At 34.4% G+C, this 20,970-nt stretch overlaps 6 protein-coding genes and 1 pseudogene across 6 annotated transcripts in view; all 7 read left to right on the top strand.

Annotated features, from left to right (window-relative positions):
* Window positions 7,218-9,821, top strand: LOC104790686 (NAC domain-containing protein 60). The gene is made up of 4 exons (XM_010516466.2): window positions 7,218-7,530; window positions 8,553-8,806; window positions 8,924-9,154; window positions 9,269-9,821. The coding sequence occupies exons 1-4, from the start codon at window positions 7,281-7,283 to the stop codon at window positions 9,605-9,607; spliced, it is 1,074 nt and encodes a 357-aa protein (XP_010514768.1). The 5' UTR covers window positions 7,218-7,280; the 3' UTR covers window positions 9,608-9,821.
* LOC104790685 lies at window positions 10,929-13,059 on the top strand. Its single transcript, XM_010516465.2, has 3 exons — window positions 10,929-11,196; window positions 11,456-11,636; window positions 12,683-13,059. Exons 2-3 carry the CDS (start codon window positions 11,481-11,483, stop codon window positions 12,851-12,853), a joined length of 327 nt encoding a protein of 108 aa, XP_010514767.1. The 5' UTR covers window positions 10,929-11,196; window positions 11,456-11,480; the 3' UTR covers window positions 12,854-13,059.
* Window positions 15,241-15,768, top strand: LOC104698823 (annotated as a pseudogene).
* Window positions 16,266-16,658, top strand: LOC104698821 (probable CCR4-associated factor 1 homolog 9). The gene has a single exon (XM_010414213.1). The coding sequence runs from the start codon at window positions 16,266-16,268 to the stop codon at window positions 16,656-16,658; it is 393 nt and encodes a 130-aa protein (XP_010412515.1).
* Window positions 17,067-17,891, top strand: LOC104698820 (probable CCR4-associated factor 1 homolog 9). The gene is made up of 2 exons (XM_019246303.1): window positions 17,067-17,728; window positions 17,864-17,891. Exons 1-2 carry the CDS (start codon window positions 17,250-17,252, stop codon window positions 17,889-17,891), a joined length of 507 nt encoding a protein of 168 aa, XP_019101848.1. The 5' UTR covers window positions 17,067-17,249.
* On the top strand, window positions 17,989-18,834 carry LOC104698819 (probable CCR4-associated factor 1 homolog 9). The gene has a single exon (XM_010414211.2). The coding sequence runs from the start codon at window positions 18,172-18,174 to the stop codon at window positions 18,832-18,834; it is 663 nt and encodes a 220-aa protein (XP_010412513.1). The 5' UTR covers window positions 17,989-18,171.
* The window catches only part of LOC104790682, a 4,074-nt gene continuing 2,084 nt past the window's right edge, over window positions 18,981-20,970 (top strand). Inside the window, exon 1 of the mRNA XM_010516463.2 lies at window positions 18,981-20,018. Coding sequence (XP_010514765.2) covers window positions 19,165-20,018 — 854 coding nt within the window. The 5' untranslated portion in view covers window positions 18,981-19,164. The remainder of the gene's footprint in view (window positions 20,019-20,970) is intronic.

The following is a 20,970-nucleotide window of genomic DNA, read 5'->3' as shown; positions in this document are numbered from 1 at the left end:
TGTTGCAGTTCAGTTTTTGGAGGTTGATGCACATCTCTATTGAAGCGGTGTTGCAGCTAGGGGAAGTACAGGAAGCTTAAGCCTAGAAGGTTTTTGAGACAAAGGAAAATGGTTTTTGTGTGTATGAGGGACTAAGTTGTGGAAGGCAAGCAGGCCCATGTGTGAGTTTATGAGAAGCCTTTGGGCGTGTAAATACAATCGTTGCGGCGTTTGTGGTTGGAGTTCATTGTAGATGGACTATGTTGCTGGTGTAGATACCTTATTGGTTGGCGAGCTTAAGTCCCACGTCTGATTTTGGAGCAACTCATTGCTTCATTACCCTGGAGTACGGCAAGAGCGCCAATATATGAGGAGACTATGTTTTGGTTTGGAGCCGTTAAGGTTACGAGAGGCAAGTTACTAACGGTTCTTGGATGGGTGAGAGCTGTGGATATTCATATTGCAAGGGAGTTGATGCTAACATATTTGATTATCAGTCTCGTGGAGTTGTATGTTATCATTCTTGGTATGAATTGGTGGGATCGGTATAAAGTGTATCCTTATTATCATTGGGGTAGAGTGGCATTCAAGGGGCCACAAGGGAATTTGGTATTCCATGTAGTGAGACCGACTTCAGGGAGTCTCGTGATCTCGTTCATGCTGGCTGGGAAGATGATCGAGAAGATTTGTGAGGCCTATTTGGTTACTATTCTTATGTAGGAGTTGGTGGGACAGTCTTCGATTGGAGGTATTCAGGTTGTTCAGGAGTTCAAGGATGTGTTTCAGTCATTGCAGGAGTTACTACCATCTCGGTCTGATCCTTTCACGATTGAGTTTGAACTAAGAACAACGTTGTTATCTTCGCCTGATCCTCTCATACTTAATTCCAATGGCGACAAACTCACCTGAAGGGAGCTGGAGCTCTCTAGAATTCTTCAACGACCTGCTCACATCAAACAAAATATGTACCTTGACGTAGCCCTTGCTCTGCGATTTTAAGGGGTCAAAAGCCACATGAGTAACTCGACCAATGTGTGCCGCAATCTCCTTGATGGTGTCCGCCGTATTATAGTTCACCAGTATGTTTCTTAAGCAGATTCATATTGGTAACACCTTCAAATAATCCGCTGGTGGCTTCTCCACCCATCGCTCCACAGTGACACTCCAGTCATTGAATGTCCAAGCTCTCGTGTCAAATACCATAGAGAGATCTGTTTCGGAATCAAAAATGAATTGAAACCTATCATTAGGTAGAGCAATACTCCTTGTATGATTGTAAACACGCCACAGACGTGGCATTTCATGAATCAAACTTGACAACTTTTGATTTTCTGGGCAGAGCAGCTTCCCTGTGATGATGCGTTCATTCCTTACACACGAGCTAATTGAGGCAGGTTTTTGCAAGACAATCGGTGTATTGTCTTCTAATGATATTTCTTGCAAGGCTTTATCCAACGTGTATTCTATTCGTATCAATTCTCCGTCACAATCGATCAATCTTAGATTTTCAAAAGAAGAAATGAAGAACTAAGACTTGCAGCGTGTTGTAGATCGATGAACTAGGTTAAACTTGTATTTTGGTCTTCAAATATTTAGAAAATATTGCGATATAAACAGAAAAAATCTTATCAAATTTGGCAAAAACAAAGATTTTCACAGTATATTCCAACTTTTTCACCAGAGGTGAAACCCTCTAGATGAAAAAAGTATTCTAAACCTTTTCCACTATGTGCCTTTTAAAAACTTTTTTTTTTATTTTATCCAATAAAAATACCTTATTTTTGAATTATTGGTGGATGCGCGACTTAGCAAGCCGTTAACAGATGTTAGTCTTCTCCTCGGACAACTGAGAACAAACGTCAGTCCTTCTCTTCCACCATGGAAATGAGAAATTCCTTTAAATACCACTAAAAAGGTTTTTTTCCAAAAATACCACATTTTAGTTTTTTTTTTCCAAAAATACCACAACAGTTTTTTTTTCCAAAATTACCACAAACACAAAAAATTGATTTTTAAGGATGTAGAATTTTTTTTTTAGGTTTGGATTGACACATTTAGTTTTCGGGTATATTTTTTAGTGGTAGAATTTAGTATTTAGAATTTAAGAATTAGTTTTTGGAAAAAAAACTAAATTGTGGTATTTTTGAAATAAAAACCTATTTCAGTGGTATTTATGACAATTGCCCTTATTAAATATTTCCACCAAACCACATCAATGTATACAGTATATATTAAATATGTTGGGTTAAACCTTAACAATGTTAAATGATTATGTAATGTATTTTAATGGCTAACTAGGAGATATCCCGTGCTTAAAGCACGGGTCAACATTTTTAAAAAAAATTCTAATATCATAATAAAAATTATTGTTATTTTTTTTTAAATTTATTTTGTTTGAGATAATATTTATTTTTAATTTTTCTTTAAATCTATTAGTCTTTTTGAATACTAATTATTTTAGAATCTTACAGTATTTTATTTTTGACGTATATTACAGTTTTATATTGTTTGTTTGTTTTATTTGCATCATTATTTTGTAAAATATAAAGTCAAAATTTTAATATTATAATTGTGATCAAATAAAAATTATTAATTTATCATCTATATAAATTTAGTTTGGGAATTTTGCATCCACACACACTTTCTCCAAAAATATTAACACTCACACCCACTTTCTACTACTCATATACTTTTCTCAAGTTTAATTACATATTACCCCTCACTCCTTCTAACCTCTTCTATTTTCTCTCTCTCTATCTCTCTCTATCTCTCTCTTTTTCACAATTATTCAACCAAATAATACATTTTCTTCTTCTTTGTTTTGCTTTTGCTCATCCATTGAAAGATAAAAGCTTATTTATGTTTCTCTCTCTCTCTCACATTCCTTTTTTAAAGTTTTCAAAAACCATTCCAACAATAGTGGAAATCTAAAAAAGGTGAAATCTTTAGATCTTTTTCCTTATCACTTTAGATTATATGAAATTTGATCTGGGTTTTCTTGGCTTTATTGTGATTTTGTGATTTTACTGATTAATTGTGGTCTTGTGAACTTTTTAATTGAATTTGTTTTAGTTCGATCAAAGAAAAAGTTTGAGTTTTGTTGTGTGAGTGTTATTCATTACTTATATTGTATCCACAAATATTTATCCATTTGGATAAGTTTGACAAATAATGTATCCACAAATATTGTATCCACAAATAGTTATCCATGTGGACAAATATTGTATCCACAAATTGCACTATAACCCCATATGTTTCCATATGGACACGTTGTCATAGTCACCTGAATTGATGTGTATTACTTCTATTATGTATGAATAAACACAAGTAACTATCTATTAACAATACTGTAATTGACTATCCACTTATCATTGAACAAATGTTCAACGGCAAATGGATACTTTATAATCTAAAGTTCATCAAAAATATAGCAATATGTATCTTAAAATGTAGAAAATATATAATCATAACATATTGTATATAAATAAATAGATAATTTGTTTTATGATAACCATTTAAAGTGTTAATAACAAAAAAGAGAAAAATAAAGAAAATAAGGAGAGAAAGAGAAGAGTGGCAAAATTGTCCAACTAACAATGACACCTAAGCAGCAAACTTAAGAAAGTATAGCAAGTTTGTAAAGTGGGTGTGGGTGCAACAAGTTAAACCCAAAGTGGGTGTGGGTGCAATAAACCCATTTAGTTTTACCAACCCGCCAATGTGGAAATTAAAACACACATTTTTAATAGACTAGATGAGGACTAGCCCGATGTGCGGGTTTATAGTTTTATAAATTAAATGAAATTTAACAGAAATATATTAAAAAAATTATATGTTATTTATAAATTTATTTTTGTTATAATACACTGATTTATATCTATTTACAAATCTTTTATGTATGTTACTATTAAAAGTGTATTTTTTACACCTAAATATACTCTATGTTACAAATATATTCTTTATCACCATCAAGAAATTGTCTATATAAACACATTAAGCCATTTATTTTACTTTTACTTCTGCATAGTTTTTTAATTACTAAAATTGTTGGCTCAAAAAATATTTTGAATTAAAAATGTATTACATAATATACTAATCAATGATGTATCATCACAATAATGTATGACCACCATGGAGAAAACCTCGGTTCTGCCTTCATCTCTTATGGAGAGAACCTTGCGTCCAACCTCCTCCACCATGAAGAGAACATGGGCTCCGCCTTCCTCCCTTGGGGAGATAACCTTGTGTCCAACCTCCTCCACCTTCCTCCTTTGAGGAGATAATCTTGTGTCCAACCTTCTTCACCATAGAGAGAACCTCGGCTTTGCCCTCATCTTATGTGAAGAAAATATTTTCACGTCCTTTTGCTATCTCCAAATGGCTTGCTCCGACAACCAATGAAAGTAAAACCTTTTTCTAACGTCACAAAATATTTTGATAGTAACTAATGTTAAATTTCCCAATGCATTTGTGATAGTAACTATGCCAAAGTGAAAGTAAAATTGTTGGCTTAAAGTGTTTATATATTACATAATATACTAATCAATGATGTATCATCACAACAATGTATGACGGACATGGAAAAAACCTCGGTTCCGCCCTCATCCCTTATGGAGAGAACCTTGCGTCCAACCTCCTACACCTTCCTCCCTTGGGTAGATAACCATGTGTCCAACCTTTTCCACCATAGAGAGAATATCGGCTCTGCCCTCCTCTTGTGTGGAGAGAATATGTTCACATCTTTTTGCTATCTCAAAATGGCTTACTCTGACAACCAATGAAAGTAAAAACCTTTTTTCTAACGTTACAAAATCTTTTGATAGTAACTAATGTTAAATTTCCCAATGTATTCGTGGAAGTGTCTAGCAACACCATGACGTAGCCTCTGTCTCTGTAACGCCTCAACCGCCACCTTGCTTAGTAAGTTCATGTCCAATCTCAGTCTATGGACCTACCTTCCTAAGTGGGCCCTACATTTATTCCCAGTTCGTGGACCCACTCATATTCGAAGGCCGGTTTGTTACGTCTAGGAGGCTTTAAAAACTTGTCTACCGACATTACAAATCAACAAATAGTATATTTCTGTGTTTTGTCATCACTCGCACAGTTCCGACAATCACTTCTAGGAAGGTCACCCATCATGAAGTTCTCTCAGGACCCTTGACCAAATAAATAAGTGCATTTTGGTGAGGTATATGTCAAATCAATTCTTTTAAATCTTTCTGCAAACCAGGGTGTCAGAGTCTTTGAGCTCCTATGGATCTATCAACAACAATTTATCTTTTTCCAATCTATCTATATATGTTTGTTGTACGCTTGTGTTTGATTAACCTATTTTATCCATTCATTAGGTTGATGAGCGTCTACTCGTTATATCTACCTTTGGGATTGAATGAGTAATGGTAACAATTATGTTTCAAAAAAAAGAAGGGTTTACGACCAACCAATTAAAGTTGAGAAATTAGAAGAAAATTAATTTGACATAATTAAAGAAACAATAGAAACTTATAAGCATGATAATATATGAATCCCAAATAATTCAAAGATAAAAATATAAATTAAATAAAACAACCTAAAAATACTACAATAATTTTTAAAATACAGTATTAGGAAAAGAAGATGCATATATTAATCTTTTTTGGGGTCAACATATTAATCTTACCTATTCCCAATTGAAAAATGAGAAAGTAGGAGAAAATTTTGGTTTAAAAAAAAGAAGAAAAATTTACCTTTCCATTTAAAAAAATTCTCAATTAAACAAAGTTGAAAGCAGTGCTTTTGAATAAATTATTTAAATATGCGACAATCTATGTTTATATGGAAGTGAATATATAAAATTTAGAATTAATAATTAACTGTATATTGTCCTTAATCCCTTTTTCTATATTTTTAGTAGAATTAATAACTTAAAATTAAAAATAACTAAATTATATTATAATTTCTTATTTTGTGAAATATATATATATATATATAATCTCCTTATAATCTTAAAATAAAATTTGTATTTTTAAATTATAAATTCTGTAGTTTTTGATAATTATCTTTTTATATTATTAATATTTTTTAAAACAAACATATTTTATTTTTGTTGTAATCAAATTCTTTATATTAAATATTAACTTTTACACATGTCAAAATCTGAGATTGATAACTTGACATATGTTAAAATCTTGTTAATGAATAGTTTTCAAAACCCAACTTTATATAATAAGATTGAGTAAGATATCTTCGTTTAAAAAAATTCAAATCACAACATATGCAAAAAAAGTCTGCATTTTATTAATCATAAGTATTATATGAAAATTCCAAAAAAATGTAAAAAAAAAAATAAAGATGATAGGAGAATCATAATTTGAAATCTTAACAAAATCTTCGAAATTTAGTTATTAAAAATAATTTTATTGTGTACTTGCATATAAAATATTATTTTTTGAAATTCTGATTGGTTTATATTTTAAAAAAAATATTTAGTAATTCTGATTGGTTTATATTTTTTTTAAAAATATTTAGTAATTCTGATTGGTTTATAATTAAAAATATTTTTTAATTAATTATCTTTATTTAATTAATTAACTAAGCTTAACTAAGTTTTCCTAATGGTAATTGAATGTAATTTTTTACACATTTTAAGGTTAGTTTCATATTTGTACTTCCCAATTAATATAATAGGATACGTCTCGCGAGTTCAAATTTACCAACAATTCGAAGATGATGATATTATCTAAACTATTGTTAAGTTTTAAGTTTGGTAAAAGGTATCACAATTTATGACTGTTATGTTTATGATCTAAACTATTAATACAAAAAAAAATATTTACTGCAAATATATTTATATATATATTTAATTTCAAATTTTATAAAAGATATTTCCACATTATAAATATAGGAATTATCAATCGTGTTTTTCTTTTTTCAAAATAACTACAGCCAAAAACTTACAATTTTAACCGGTTCATCCACAAAACAAATTCTACACCAACAAAAACTGCAATGTAAATAACAGAGTTACCATAAAAATTCCCAGAGTAAAATTCTACAGCTATAAGTCTACCACAATCACACCGTAGTAACTTTAGTAAGTAGTAGTAACCTATTAATAAATTTAAATTTGAGCAAGAGTGGTGACGTGGCAGTCATACGTAAATATTTCAGTAACAGAGCAACACCTGTGGAAAAAAAGAGAAAAACTGAAACGCAGGTGTGTAAGTCTATGTGAGTGAGCAAAGCACTCGATCGTCGCCTTCACGAGTCTTGTTCCCATTCCCGAGACATTTTTCTTTCTTTTTTTTTTTCATCTCTTTATGACTCCTCAGTTTCTCAGAAGCCAAAGGGAAAAGAGTTTTGATCTCTTTCTTCCCTTATCATTTTCTTATATGGCAGCTGCACCGGTTGAGCCGGCGGTGGCGACGATGTTCCCTGGCTTCAAATTCTCGCCGACGGACATCGAGCTTATATCTTATTACCTGAAGAGGAAGATGGATGGTTTGGAGAGGTCTGTTGAAATTATACCTGAGGTTGAGATTTACAACTTCGAACCTTGGGATTTACCTGGTTCGTTTTCTTTACCCTTCTTCTTACAAAGTTAATCTTCTTGTTCTGTAATTTTGTTTTCCTCAAGTTCGGTATACTAGGAATAATTAGGTTATATATATTCTTGTCGGAAGAAAAAAAAAACAAAGAGTGGACCTTACTATTTTCGGATCATGGGAATTTCGTTATAAAATACGACCACTAGCCTAGGTTTGCTTAAAAGGGGATCTCGGGTTACAAATTTAATATAAATTGTAGAATTTTTCATGTGAATATTCATTGAATCTCGAGTTCCATGTGAACTTGTCAACTTTTGAAGTTTAGCCGTTTAGGTAACATGTTTGATAAGTTTCATCCTCTTTAATAGTACTTTTTTCTTGGGAATGTTGTATTATATTGTAGAAGTTTCCTGGACTGTGAAGGTTGCTTACTATACCCATGTGTCTATGTCCATATATTCGGTTGAATCTCTAGTCATGTGGTTAGTTTCTACAAGTTTTGTGGAAATCATTGTATCAGAGCAGAAGTTAAAGAGTTAAGGATGTAATTTTTTATAAATATGAACTTCTTTCTCCTCTTGAAATTGAGGTTACATTGTTTGGTACAATATTTGATTTTTAGGAGACTGATTTGTTGAAACACCAACTAAGGAAAACGTTGGATTGGTTTGAAGATGTGATAGCTTGGCTTGTGTTGGTAGCTTGTTTAAGTATAATATTATAATATTAGTTAAATGCATCTAAGAATGAAAATACCTTTGTGTTTCAACGTATGCTTGATGTCTGCCCCTGATTTGCTCCTACTTGTAGTTATCTCTTTTGTGGGTTGAACCGCTACGAACTGCTCTTTCATTTGTAAGTATTGACATGGAATGAAATTTTATATTTGCATAAACAAGTTCAGGCCTATGAAAATTGAGGTACTTTGTTGGCTTTGTTCAACGAAATCTTCATGTTCATTGTCGGAGAAAAGTTTATGTTTCATCGTCCTTTTATTTTCTCTTCTTGAAAATATAACAAGATTTTCGAAATGTTTTTTCGCAGACAAGTCCATTGTAAAATCTGACAGCGAATGGTTCTTCTTCTGTGCTCGTGGTAAGAAGTATCCCCACGGTTCACAGAACAGAAGAGCAACCAAGATGGGATATTGGAAAGCCACAGGAAAAGAACGTAATGTGAAGTCAGGTTCTGAGGTGATTGGAACTAAGAGAACGCTTGTATTCCACATTGGTCGTGCGCCAAAAGACGGAAGGACCGAATGGATTATGCATGAGTACTGCATGATTGGAGTATCACTGGTAAACTATTTTCTGATTCTTGATGTTTTTCTTGGCCACATAATAGTAAATTGTAACACAAGGTGTTACAAAAATACGATATTGTAATGGTTATTGAATATCTCAAGTGTTATATAGGATGCTCTGGTTATTTGCCGACTTAGGAAGAATACCGAATTTCAAGGAGCAAAAATTCAAAAGTCCCCACAGCCAAGTTTATTACCTGACAAGCACGTAGACACGAATAACGCTATTTCAGAAAGTATATCTGGTTGGGAAAATATGGTTGACTTTTACTTATCAAGTGAGTCAGGGCAGGAACTACTCAGTGAAATAGCAGAATCTTCACAATCTTCACAAAATCCACAGGTTGGTCCTCTTTTATTAAGTTCTTTATGTATATTATCAGTTAACATTTTTTTTTTACGAGTATGTTGCGAGTTGTACATGATCTGATTCCCATGAATTTATCCATATTTTAAGGTTCCTAGTGAAGAAGATTTCTATGCGGATATACTGAGGGATGAAATAGTAAAGCTAGATGATCCGGCGGTCTCCGGTAATACACTTATCAATGTACCAAGGCTTCAAACAGAGTCCAACACCACAAGAGTACTGCCTTTACCCAACATGGTAGACAAACAAATGCAATCATTGCTACAGAAACTGCCATTACAAAATGACACTGGAGAAGAAAACAACATATCCATGTCAAATTGCTTTATCGGTATATACTCGATTAAGTCTATAAACCGAGCGCGGTGGGACGTCGTTGTTTGGGCGCTTGTTATGATAGCCGTGTTGGTGTTTTATCTAGTGTGAATGTGTGATGCCATAAAAGACTTTTTCTAGGCAGTTTGCATGGTTATGTCTTAATGTTGAGAGAGATCTTGTAACTGTTAGGCTTAGTTTACGTTATCATTCGCTCCATTATATATTAAGAATTGTATTGTAGTGTCTATGTGTGCCAAGAATATGATTCTATGAATATGAGGCTCTCGAGAGATATGTAATTCTGTTTCAGGCAGATTTTATATTTTTATAAATTCATTTTCTACCCACAATAGCAATGGTATANACTTATCAATGTACCAAGGCTTCAAACAGAGTCCAACACCACAAGAGTACTGCCTTTACCCAACATGGTAGACAAACAAATGCAATCATTGCTACAGAAACTGCCATTACAAAATGACACTGGAGAAGAAAACAACATATCCATGTCAAATTGCTTTATCGGTATATACTCGATTAAGTCTATAAACCGAGCGCGGTGGGACGTCGTTGTTTGGGCGCTTGTTATGATAGCCGTGTTGGTGTTTTATCTAGTGTGAATGTGTGATGCCATAAAAGACTTTTTCTAGGCAGTTTGCATGGTTATGTCTTAATGTTGAGAGAGATCTTGTAACTGTTAGGCTTAGTTTACGTTATCATTCGCTCCATTATATATTAAGAATTGTATTGTAGTGTCTATGTGTGCCAAGAATATGATTCTATGAATATGAGGCTCTCGAGAGATATGTAATTCTGTTTCAGGCAGATTTTATATTTTTATAAATTCATTTTCTACCCACAATAGCAATGGTATAGCAATTATAGTGTCTCATTTTACTTGTAAATCTAACGTGATCTTGTGCTTTATGTATGAACATGTCTCTTTCCACTAGTCCAAAACAACATCTTCTTTAGGTATTTTCACTTCTACTTCTAGCATACATTTGATCACTTGGTGAATCTGATTGTTCCATTCCTCTAAAACCAACACAACTATGAACTATCCTTATCTTCTTCGTTTGTGGCATTATCTTCTTCTTAAGTAACCTCGACATATATATTTTGTCTGCCATAAAATTTAATAGTTTTCCCAATCATAACAAGATGAAAACGTGGGCTCTAAAGAATTCTTTTATTGATTAAAGTGGATTCCTACAAATTTCAAATTGACATAAGCACTTCAGATTCCCCTTTGGTTTGTCACGTTTTGTGACATGATCCTTTTGTTCTCAAACATCATTTTATAATTCACCTTTTCTTTGCTAATTCACTAAGTATTGCTTCAATGGAATATATCATACTTGTAAATTTAATAAGATATAGAGAATCAGGGGTGTTATGTTACAATTCTCAAACTATAGCTAAATTACTAATAAGATAAAAGACATAGGATCAATTTTGGCAAAAAAAACAAAGAAATTGTAGGAGTCACCTGAAACATTTAGTCCTCTTCTTTGCGCATTCAGGGAACCTCAGCTCCTTTTACATTTCTCTACTAACACAAAACTTATTTGGTGTTTTCTAATTACAAATTCGATCTTGGAAGATCTCGTATCCAACATTCGTGACCCTAACGGAGGAGGTGGTCAGGTCGATCGATCATGAAGTTTGGCTATTCCTCTGGTCAAATTCGATTTGTAAGTTCTAAGATCATCTTAATCGCTTCATTGGGTCTTCGTTTTTCTCGTTGCTGAGGAAATGGGTAGATTAAAAGTTGAATCTTTTTTGATCTTAGAGGTTGATGATGCGTTATTGCTTGACTTTAGTAATATAGGTGGAGATGATGATTTGATTAGTAAGTTACAAATCGAATTTGATGTGTGTTTTTAAGTTGGTAAGCTTGTAAAATAGTGTAAAAGGATTGATTATGAATTTGGCTAATTTCTTGGGTGGCAGGTGTTTTAAAGCATCTGATATAGCAATGTCGAAGCCAATCTTGCTCGTGTTTCTGCTAGTTATACTTATAGTCACCTCTCAGTTTGAATGGAGACAACCACTTGTTGAGTTAGATACAGCCACCAGCTTGTCTCAGAAACAGCAGCAAATTTCAGATAGGAAAGAAGCTATTAAAGAGAAGGTACAGGTTTTTTTCTAACTCTTTCATGTGTTTCTTTGTGTGTTTCCCTTTAGAAGACAGAGTATTTCTAATTGTTTGTAAGAGACCTGTAATAGCCTAGATGTTGTAAACATCAGAAGAGGTGTGTGTGTGTGTGTGTGTAGTGGCTACCTTAGTCCTTAGTGTTCTGATAATTAAGCTTCACTTTCTTCTGTGCTTTGCTTGGTGTGATACTTAAGATTCTTATTCTTGCATTTGGTAAATCAGTTTTTAAGCTTTGGTTTGTTGTCTTAGAAAATATCTTCATTACCATGGGATCTGTTGATTTTGAATTGTCTTTATTCTTTGCATTGATTACTTTAAATGGGACTTTCTGCAATTCTAAATGTCTTCTTGGATTGTATTCTGTGTCGGGATGTCTGGAAATCTCCAATAAGAATTTTTAAAAGTGTGTTGAACTGTTTGCTTGGATTGCTAAATGGGGTTTCTCTCTAATGGCATAAGATAATTGATAGAGGTGGAATACTTATAAGACTTGCTTTATGTCTCTGATTGATCTTACATCGGAGTACTGTACCATAAGGATTCAGTTGGATTGATAGTCATTGAGTAAACCTCAGGTTTCCGCTTAATCCTGACCTCAATGTATTATATTTGTAGTCTACACCTTCCCTTACTAATCTATTTTGAGGCAATCTTTTATCTCTGTGGATCAGGATGAGTAGCAATGCTAGGATCACACGTTTCATATAGACTACTACAATGAAACTTGTAATAGCTGCAAATCCAAGAGTTTAAATGAAGTCAGGTAGAACGATTAGGTAGTTTGTAGCTTTCTGGGCTCAACATGATATGAGTTCCGAGCTTGTGCGTTTTTCATCTTTATGCTCGTAGGATGGTTCTCATTTAGGTATTTTTAGTCACCATCTTCGAAAAGCTGATATTCTAAAGGATCCAAAAGGCTGCCCTTACTTTAGTGTCTTTCTGTATCAGAGCTTGGCTATTATTAATCTGTTGTTCTCAGAAGGAACGTCAAATCTAACCGCAATGTTCACCGTTTTTTGCAGATCATCATATCACAAGAGAGACATATACAGAGGCTAAATGAGCTTGTGAGGAGTCTTCAGTTGCAGTTGCTGCGATGCAAGGGAGAGAATGAGACCCAAAATGCCACCAAAAGCTATCATCTAAACAAACAATTCATCGAGGTCGAAAGGAAACAAATCCTGGAAGGCTAAACCCCCGTTACGGAAAACATTTCTAAATAACTGAATCGGTATGTAAAAGTTGTGAAAGAAACCACTCTTAAATTTTGTGTTGACATGTTGTATTGTAGTGTATCTGACCCGTATCAGTGTTAAGAACCAACAAGAGATCTTTGTTGAATCTTATCGAATGGTTTGTTTACAAGCTAAGAATCAGAGTTTCAGGCTCTGTAATGTAATGATAACCAGCTCACGCAGGAGTAAGCACCAAACACCAATTCAATTTGGATAACCCTCTCTCACAAACCCAGTCTCTCCTACTATGCTTGAAACGTCTTCACTCGATCACAGCCTCTCCTCTCTTGCCAGCTCAGCATCTCTATATGCCACATTCACTTCCACACTCAAAAGATCATGCTCGAATTTGGAATGTATTGCCTAGGAGGACTAACAACTTGTGTTGTAGAGTCAACACTCAACACTTGTGTTGCCACATTTGTTTTGATGATCGATCCATTCCAAACCCAAACTTTTAATTAATAAATTACTTAAGTTAGTGATAGTGACCTTTTCCCCTTAAAAGAAATATTCAAAGAATTTGAGATTTACGACACGATTTACATACGCAACACACTTGAAAGTTTGGACTCTTGTTATCCATCAACTTGAGACTTCCCCCTTTTGTAGTCCGTCCAATACTCCCAATTGACTTAAATAATAATATTTTTGGATTATGATATTCGTTATAATTGGATTAATATTTGTTTTTATCTAACTATTTTCTGTTTATCTAATACAAACATAGAAAACAAAAAAAAAGACTTGCGACTCTTAAAAACGTATTTTTATAAAGGCACACTACTGCACTTGTTTATAAAATTAGTTCAACCAAAATGACTTGCATCTATATCTATATATACATTTTTGGAGACATTTATAAAATAAATTCTGAAGTTCACACTTATTTACAAGCATGCCATTAATAATAAATATTTTTAATTTTAATTTATAAAATAAAATTTAAAACCAAGATTTTGTGCAGACCAAAATTCCTAAAATATCTCCTTAATCAATCAACTAGTAATTACAATATCTCATTAAATATTTGTTTTGTAAAATTCCTAAATATTTCCTAAAATATCTCTTTAATTCATTACAATATTTAATGCTAACAGTAATAATGTATGTGCAAATCCTAAATTAATCTTTACGTTAATACATATTTGTCCATTTTATCTGCAAAAAAAAGAAAAATAAAAAGAATTATCATATTTCATAACTTATTTCTGAATTATATGTAAACAATTCTAAAATTAAGATATTTTGAAGATAATGTATACTTGATTAGCAAGATTTTTAGTACTATATTTTTTTGCATTTTCTTATTTTGAAAAACGTGCTGTTGTTCTTAAGCTAGAAGAAAAATGGTGTTTGGATATCTAGCGGGATGGATTTAGATATTAATATAAATTAAAAAATAATTTATTAACTGTTAGTAAATCATCAGTTCATTGTTTTGTTAACACATCGACGTTTGAATATTAGGTATATCTAATTAAGTTTATTAAATTACGATTATGTAAAATAAACAAACAGTACTACGGTATACCACATGTTATATTCTGAATTTAACAATTTAAACCGGTAAACCTAAATTTTTTAACGGATAAACCTATATAATATATAAATATAAAGGGGATTTCTATTTAAAATTTACAAAACATTAGTCATATATATAGTTAATCTATCAAAAAAAATTACATTTTTATTTTACTTTTAAAAATATAGTCCCGCGGTGTACCGCGGGTTAAAACCTAGTGGTTTACAATATATTTAGTTATTCAGTTACATATACATCTCTATAAAGAAAAATACATTGGTTTTGGTCTTTTGGATATGAATTATATAATCTTCCCCCCAAAAAATGGAANCCCCCCCCCAAAAAAAAATGGAAATTCACTAAATCCAAGATATATTTTCCCTTTGTGTAAAAAGCAAGCATACATATTAAATAGAATAATTTTCTTTTCAGAAATATCATTTAATTTTTTTATTTTATAACATTTGAACCAATCATACAAAATAGTAATAATAAAATATTAAATACAATTAATTTTCTAAATAAAAACTTCCTAATAAACATACAGTAAAACCTCTATAAATTAATAATGTGGGGACTTTGAGATTTTATTAATTTATAGTGATATTAATTTATCCATAAATTAATAATTATTAATTTATCGTATAAATTAATAATTATTAATTTATAGAAATATTTTTGCAAAATACAATATTATTCACTACATTAACTTTTAAAATATTTCTAGATGTAAATTTGGAATTTTTTCCTTAAAATCATATACTTTTTTAGAATTTTTCTTTATATAAAATTTCTTATGCTTTGATATAACATATTCAATTATGTTAACATCAATGTTTTGCATGCTATCAATTTTGCGGTCTCTGCTTGGACAACTAATGTTCATGGAGGGACAATAGCAAATTGTTTTCGACATTGTAAAATTCGTTCAAGGGATGCCGTATCAAGGAATTCAGAAGAGGAATCAGTTTGTGAAGATGGTATGCAGGAACTTGAAGTGGTGATTAATAATCTTAGTTATCGAAATAAAATGGATGTCAATAGTCTACTCGACTATCCAGGTGAAAATGATGCATGCTCAGAAGTTCAGAGTTTAGAAGAGATTGTGGCTTCTGTCATTAATGTTGATGAAGAAGCTGAAGACGATAATGTGGAACCTTTGGAACCAGTTACACATAAGGAAGCAATTATTGCGTCTAGAACTCTTCACAACTTTTGGATGCAAATCGAGAAGACAACACCAGGAGATTTTGATGCAATAAGGAAAATCAGAGATGAACTCCAATGAGATTCCAACTTTAAGAAAAGACAAACAACACTAGATTCATATTTTACAAAATTGTCTTAGTATTTATGCCTATGATTTATGATTATTAATTTATGATATTATTGGGACCATATTTTATAAGGAGATTTCGAAAAAAATATTATCTTATTATCTTATCGAATATTGTTAATTTTTACATTAGTCTGACTTGGGACCAACAAAATTTATTAATTTATAGTGTTTATTAATTTATAGAGTATTAATTTATAGAGGTTTTAGTATAATATTCACTGTATAGCATCATTAGAAAAATGTATACTAATAAATAAATAAATAAATAGTTATTAAACCCAATACAGAGAGAGTGGCCAAGTTGGACCGAGGAGGAGTCAAGTTACGTTACAGAGTCAAACCGCACAACACAACTTGACGCGTTTCTCTCGTCCCACGTCTTCTTCTTCCTCGCAACTCCTCACTCTGTAGTCTCTGTTTCTCATTTGCCATATATATATTCACAACACACACTGACTCTTATCCCCAAATCATCAACTCAAACCTTTTGTAAATCCAATTCTTCAATGGCTATCATCAAATCGAACAAAGATCACAAACCATGCGGTGGTGGCGGCGGCGTTTTTACCACCGTCGTGACTCGCGAAGTCTGGGCGGAGAATCTCGAATCTGAATTTAAACTAATCAGCGAAACTATCGACGATTATCCATTCATCTCCATGGACACTGAGTTCCCCGGCGTGATTTTCAAATCTGATCTCCGATTTACAAACCCCGGCGATCTCTACAGTCTACTTAAAGCTAACGTCGACGCGCTCAGCTTAATCCAAGTCGGTCTCACTCTCTCCGACGCCAACGGTAACCTCCCGGATCTATTTGGTGACGGACGGCGGTTCATTTGGNAGAACTCTTCACAACTTTTGGATGCAAATCGAGAAGACAACACCAGGAGATTTTGATGCAATAAGGAAAATCAGAGATGAACTCCAACGAGATTCCAACTTTAAGAAAAGACAAACAACACTAGATTCATATTTTACAAAATTGTCTTAGTATTTATGCCTATGATTTATGATTATTAATTTATGATATTATTGGGACCATATTTTATAAGGAGATTTCGAAAAAAATATTATCTTATTATCTTATCGAATATTGTTAATTTTTACATTAGTCTGACTTGGGACCAACAAAATTTATTAATTTATAGTGTTTATTAATTTATAGAGTATTAATTTATAGAGGTTTTAGTATAATATTCACTGTATAGCATCATTAGAAAAATGTATACTAATAAATAAATAAATAAATAGTTATTAAACCCAATACAGAGAGAGTGGCCAAGTTGGACCGAGGAGGAGTCAAGTTACGTTACAGAGTCAAACCGCACAACACAACTTGACGCGTTTCTCTCGTCCCACGTCTTCTTCTTCCTCGCAACTCCTCACTCTGTAGTCTCTGTTTCTCATTTGCCATATATATATTCACAACACACACTGACTCTTATCCCCAAATCATCAACTCAAACCTTTTGTAAATCCAATTCTTCAATGGCTATCATCAAATCGAACAAAGATCACAAACCATGCGGTGGTGGCGGCGGCGTTTTTACCACCGTCGTGACTCGCGAAGTCTGGGCGGAGAATCTCGAATCTGAATTTAAACTAATCAGCGAAACTATCGACGATTATCCATTCATCTCCATGGACACTGAGTTCCCCGGCGTGATTTTCAAATCTGATCTCCGATTTACAAACCCCGGCGATCTCTACAGTCTACTTAAAGCTAACGTCGACGCGCTCAGCTTAATCCAAGTCGGTCTCACTCTCTCCGACGCCGACGGTAACCTCCCGGATCTATTCGGTGACGGACGGCGGTTCATTTGGGAGTTTAATTTCCGAGACTTCGACGTGGCGCGTGACGCACACGCTCCGGATTCCGTCGAGTTGCTCCGTCGGCAAGGTATCGATTTCGAGCGGAACCGCCGCGACGGGGTTTGTTCGGAGAGGTTCGCGGAGCTGATGATGTCGTCGNAGGAGATTTCGAAAAAAATATTATCTTATTATCTTATCGAATATTGTTAATTTTTACATTAGTCTGACTTGGGACCAACAAAATTTATTAATTTATAGTGTTTATTAATTTATAGAGTATTAATTTATAGAGGTTTTAGTATAATATTCACTGTATAGCATCATTAGAAAAATGTATACTAATAAATAAATAAATAAATAGTTATTAAACCCAATACAGAGAGAGTGGCCAAGTTGGACCGAGGAGGAGTCAAGTTACGTTACAGAGTCAAACCGCACAACACAACTTGACGCGTTTCTCTCGTCCCACGTCTTCTTCTTCCTCGCAACTCCTCACTCTGTAGTCTCTGTTTCTCATTTGCCATATATATATTCACAACACACACTGACTCTTATCCCCAAATCATCAACTCAAACCTTTTGTAAATCCAATTCTTCAATGGCTATCATCAAATCGAACAAAGATCACAAACCATGCGGTGGTGGCGGCGGCGTTTTTACCACCGTCGTGACTCGCGAAGTCTGGGCGGAGAATCTCGAATCTGAATTTAAACTAATCAGCGAAACTATCGACGATTATCCATTCATCTCCATGGACACTGAGTTCCCCGGCGTGATTTTCAAATCTGATCTCCGATTTACAAACCCCGGCGATCTCTACAGTCTACTTAAAGCTAACGTCGACGCGCTCAGCTTAATCCAAGTCGGTCTCACTCTCTCCGACGCCGACGGTAACCTCCCGGATCTATTCGGTGACGGACGGCGGTTCATTTGGGAGTTTAATTTCCGAGACTTCGACGTGGCGCGTGACGCACACGCTCCGGATTCCGTCGAGTTGCTCCGTCGGCAAGGTATCGATTTCGAGCGGAACCGCCGCGACGGGGTTTGTTCGGAGAGGTTCGCGGAGCTGATGATGTCGTCGGGGCTTGTTTGTAACGAGGACGTGAGCTGGGTGACGTTTCATAGCGCGTACGATTACGGTTACCTTATGAAGATTCTCACGCGCCGTGATCTGCCCGGCGCGTTGGGGGAGTTTAAGCGCGTGATGAGAGTTTTGTTCGGTGAGCGCGTGTATGATGTGAAANTTTATAGTGTTTATTAATTTATAGAGTATTAATTTATAGAGGTTTTAGTATAATATTCACTGTATAGCATCATTAGAAAAATGTATACTAATAAATAAATAAATAAATAGTTATTAAACCCAATACAGAGAGAGTGGCCAAGTTGGACCGAGGAGGAGTCAAGTTACGTTACAGAGTCAAACCGCACAACACAACTTGACGCGTTTCTCTCGTCCCACGTCTTCTTCTTCCTCGCAACTCCTCACTCTGTAGTCTCTGTTTCTCATTTGCCATATATATATTCACAACACACACTGACTCTTATCCCCAAATCATCAACTCAAACCTTTTGTAAATCCAATTCTTCAATGGCTATCATCAAATCGAACAAAGATCACAAACCATGCGGTGGTGGCGGCGGCGTTTTTACCACCGTCGTGACTCGCGAAGTCTGGGCGGAGAATCTCGAATCTGAATTTAAACTAATCAGCGAAACTATCGACGATTATCCATTCATCTCCATGGACACTGAGTTCCCCGGCGTGATTTTCAAATCTGATCTCCGATTTACAAACCCCGGCGATCTCTACAGTCTACTTAAAGCTAACGTCGACGCGCTCAGCTTAATCCAAGTCGGTCTCACTCTCTCCGACGCCGACGGTAACCTCCCGGATCTATTCGGTGACGGACGGCGGTTCATTTGGGAGTTTAATTTCCGAGACTTCGACGTGGCGCGTGACGCACACGCTCCGGATTCCGTCGAGTTGCTCCGTCGGCAAGGTATCGATTTCGAGCGGAACCGCCGCGACGGGGTTTGTTCGGAGAGGTTCGCGGAGCTGATGATGTCGTCGGGGCTTGTTTGTAACGAGGACGTGAGCTGGGTGACGTTTCATAGCGCGTACGATTACGGTTACCTTATGAAGATTCTCACGCGCCGTGATCTGCCCGGCGCGTTGGGGGAGTTTAAGCGCGTGATGAGAGTTTTGTTCGGTGAGCGCGTGTATGATGTGAAACATATGATGAAGTTTTGTGAGAGGAGATTGTATGGCGGTTTAGACCGGGTTGCGAGGACGCTTGATGTTAACCGGGAGGTTGGGAAATGTCATCAAGCCGGTTCGGATAGTTTGCTTACGTGGCACGCGTTTCAGAGGATGAGAGATTTGTATTTTTCTCAAGATGGGCCGGAGAAGCATGCTGGGATTTTGTATGGGCTTGAGGTCTTTTAAGGGGTGTACTGATTTAAAAAAAAAAATTCAATTGATTAACTCAATTAATCCTTGTAGCTAATGTTCTTTTGGTAAGAGGAAATATATATTAAAAAAAAAATAATGATACATTTTTAAATACATTTTTAAAAATCAAAAACTCCTCATATAAATAAATCCATGTGGATTTGAAAATATATTTTTAAATTATATAAATTCATGTGGATAATAAGTTACTTTGAAAGAGATCTAGCAACATTACAGAGTGAAACTTTGTTGGTGACAAAAAAATGAATAGTAAAATACAAAGTAGAAACTTTTTATTTTGTCAAAAGATTAATTACATGCATTTGTCTATACTGATTTGTACATTGCGTCTATGTGAGCACATTAATTCCTTTTCACTTCTTTTCTTTTTTTTTTTTTTTTTTTTTTTTTTTTTTATATACAGTGAAGCATTTTTTCTCATTGTGTCACAATCCTATAGAGTTATTCTTCTCTTTTCATTGCCTTGGATATTATTTCATTGAGAGCTGATCAAATAGGCCTCCCTGTTTTTTCTGCCTCAGGTCTATGGGCTACCAACTGATCGAATTTACGCTACCTATTTTGAGGGTGATGAGAAAGCTGGCCTTCAACCTGATTACGAGGCTAGAGATATATGGCTGCGATTTCTCCCATCTAAACGTGTCCTGCCTTTTGGTTGCAAAGTCTGTTTGCTTCCTCCTTACTGTTTTTACGAAATTGCTTCCTTTTCTCAATGATCCGATCCATTTGTTCTTGTTTTGACTTTTTTAACCTCTGCAGTTGTCGTTTTCTAAATGCTAGCCTTCCTTGTCATTTCAATTTGCAGGACAACTTCTGGGAAATGGGAGACACAGGTCCATGTGGACCTTGTACTGAGATACATTACGATCGTGTTGGTAACCGTGATGCCGCATCCTTAGTTAACAAGGACGATCCAACTTG

Source organism: Camelina sativa, chromosome 6 (genome assembly GCF_000633955.1).
Source record: "Camelina sativa cultivar DH55 chromosome 6, Cs, whole genome shotgun sequence".
Lineage (NCBI taxonomy): Eukaryota > Viridiplantae > Streptophyta > Magnoliopsida > Brassicales > Brassicaceae > Camelina > Camelina sativa.
Note: the sequence above shows the minus strand (reverse complement) of the source record. Positions and strands in the feature narration are given on the sequence as shown.

Excerpts from the sequence above, each read along its gene's own strand:
- LOC104790686 (XM_010516466.2), top strand. The coding sequence starts at position 7,281 with ATGACTCCTCAGTTTCTCAGAAGCCAAAGGGAAAAGAGTTTTGATCTC. Across the intron at positions 8,807-8,923 it reads GCATGATTGGAGTATCACTG|GATGCTCTGGTTATTTGCCG; the intron begins GTAAACTATTTT and ends AGTGTTATATAG. Across the intron at positions 9,155-9,268 it reads AATCTTCACAAAATCCACAG|GTTCCTAGTGAAGAAGATTT; the intron begins GTTGGTCCTCTT and ends CCATATTTTAAG.
- LOC104790685 (XM_010516465.2), top strand. The coding sequence starts at position 11,481 with ATGTCGAAGCCAATCTTGCTCGTGTTTCTGCTAGTTATACTTATAGTC. Across the intron at positions 11,637-12,682 it reads AAGAAGCTATTAAAGAGAAG|ATCATCATATCACAAGAGAG; the intron begins GTACAGGTTTTT and ends CGTTTTTTGCAG.
- LOC104698820 (XM_019246303.1), top strand. The coding sequence starts at position 17,250 with ATGGCTATCATCAAATCGAACAAAGATCACAAACCATGCGGTGGTGGC.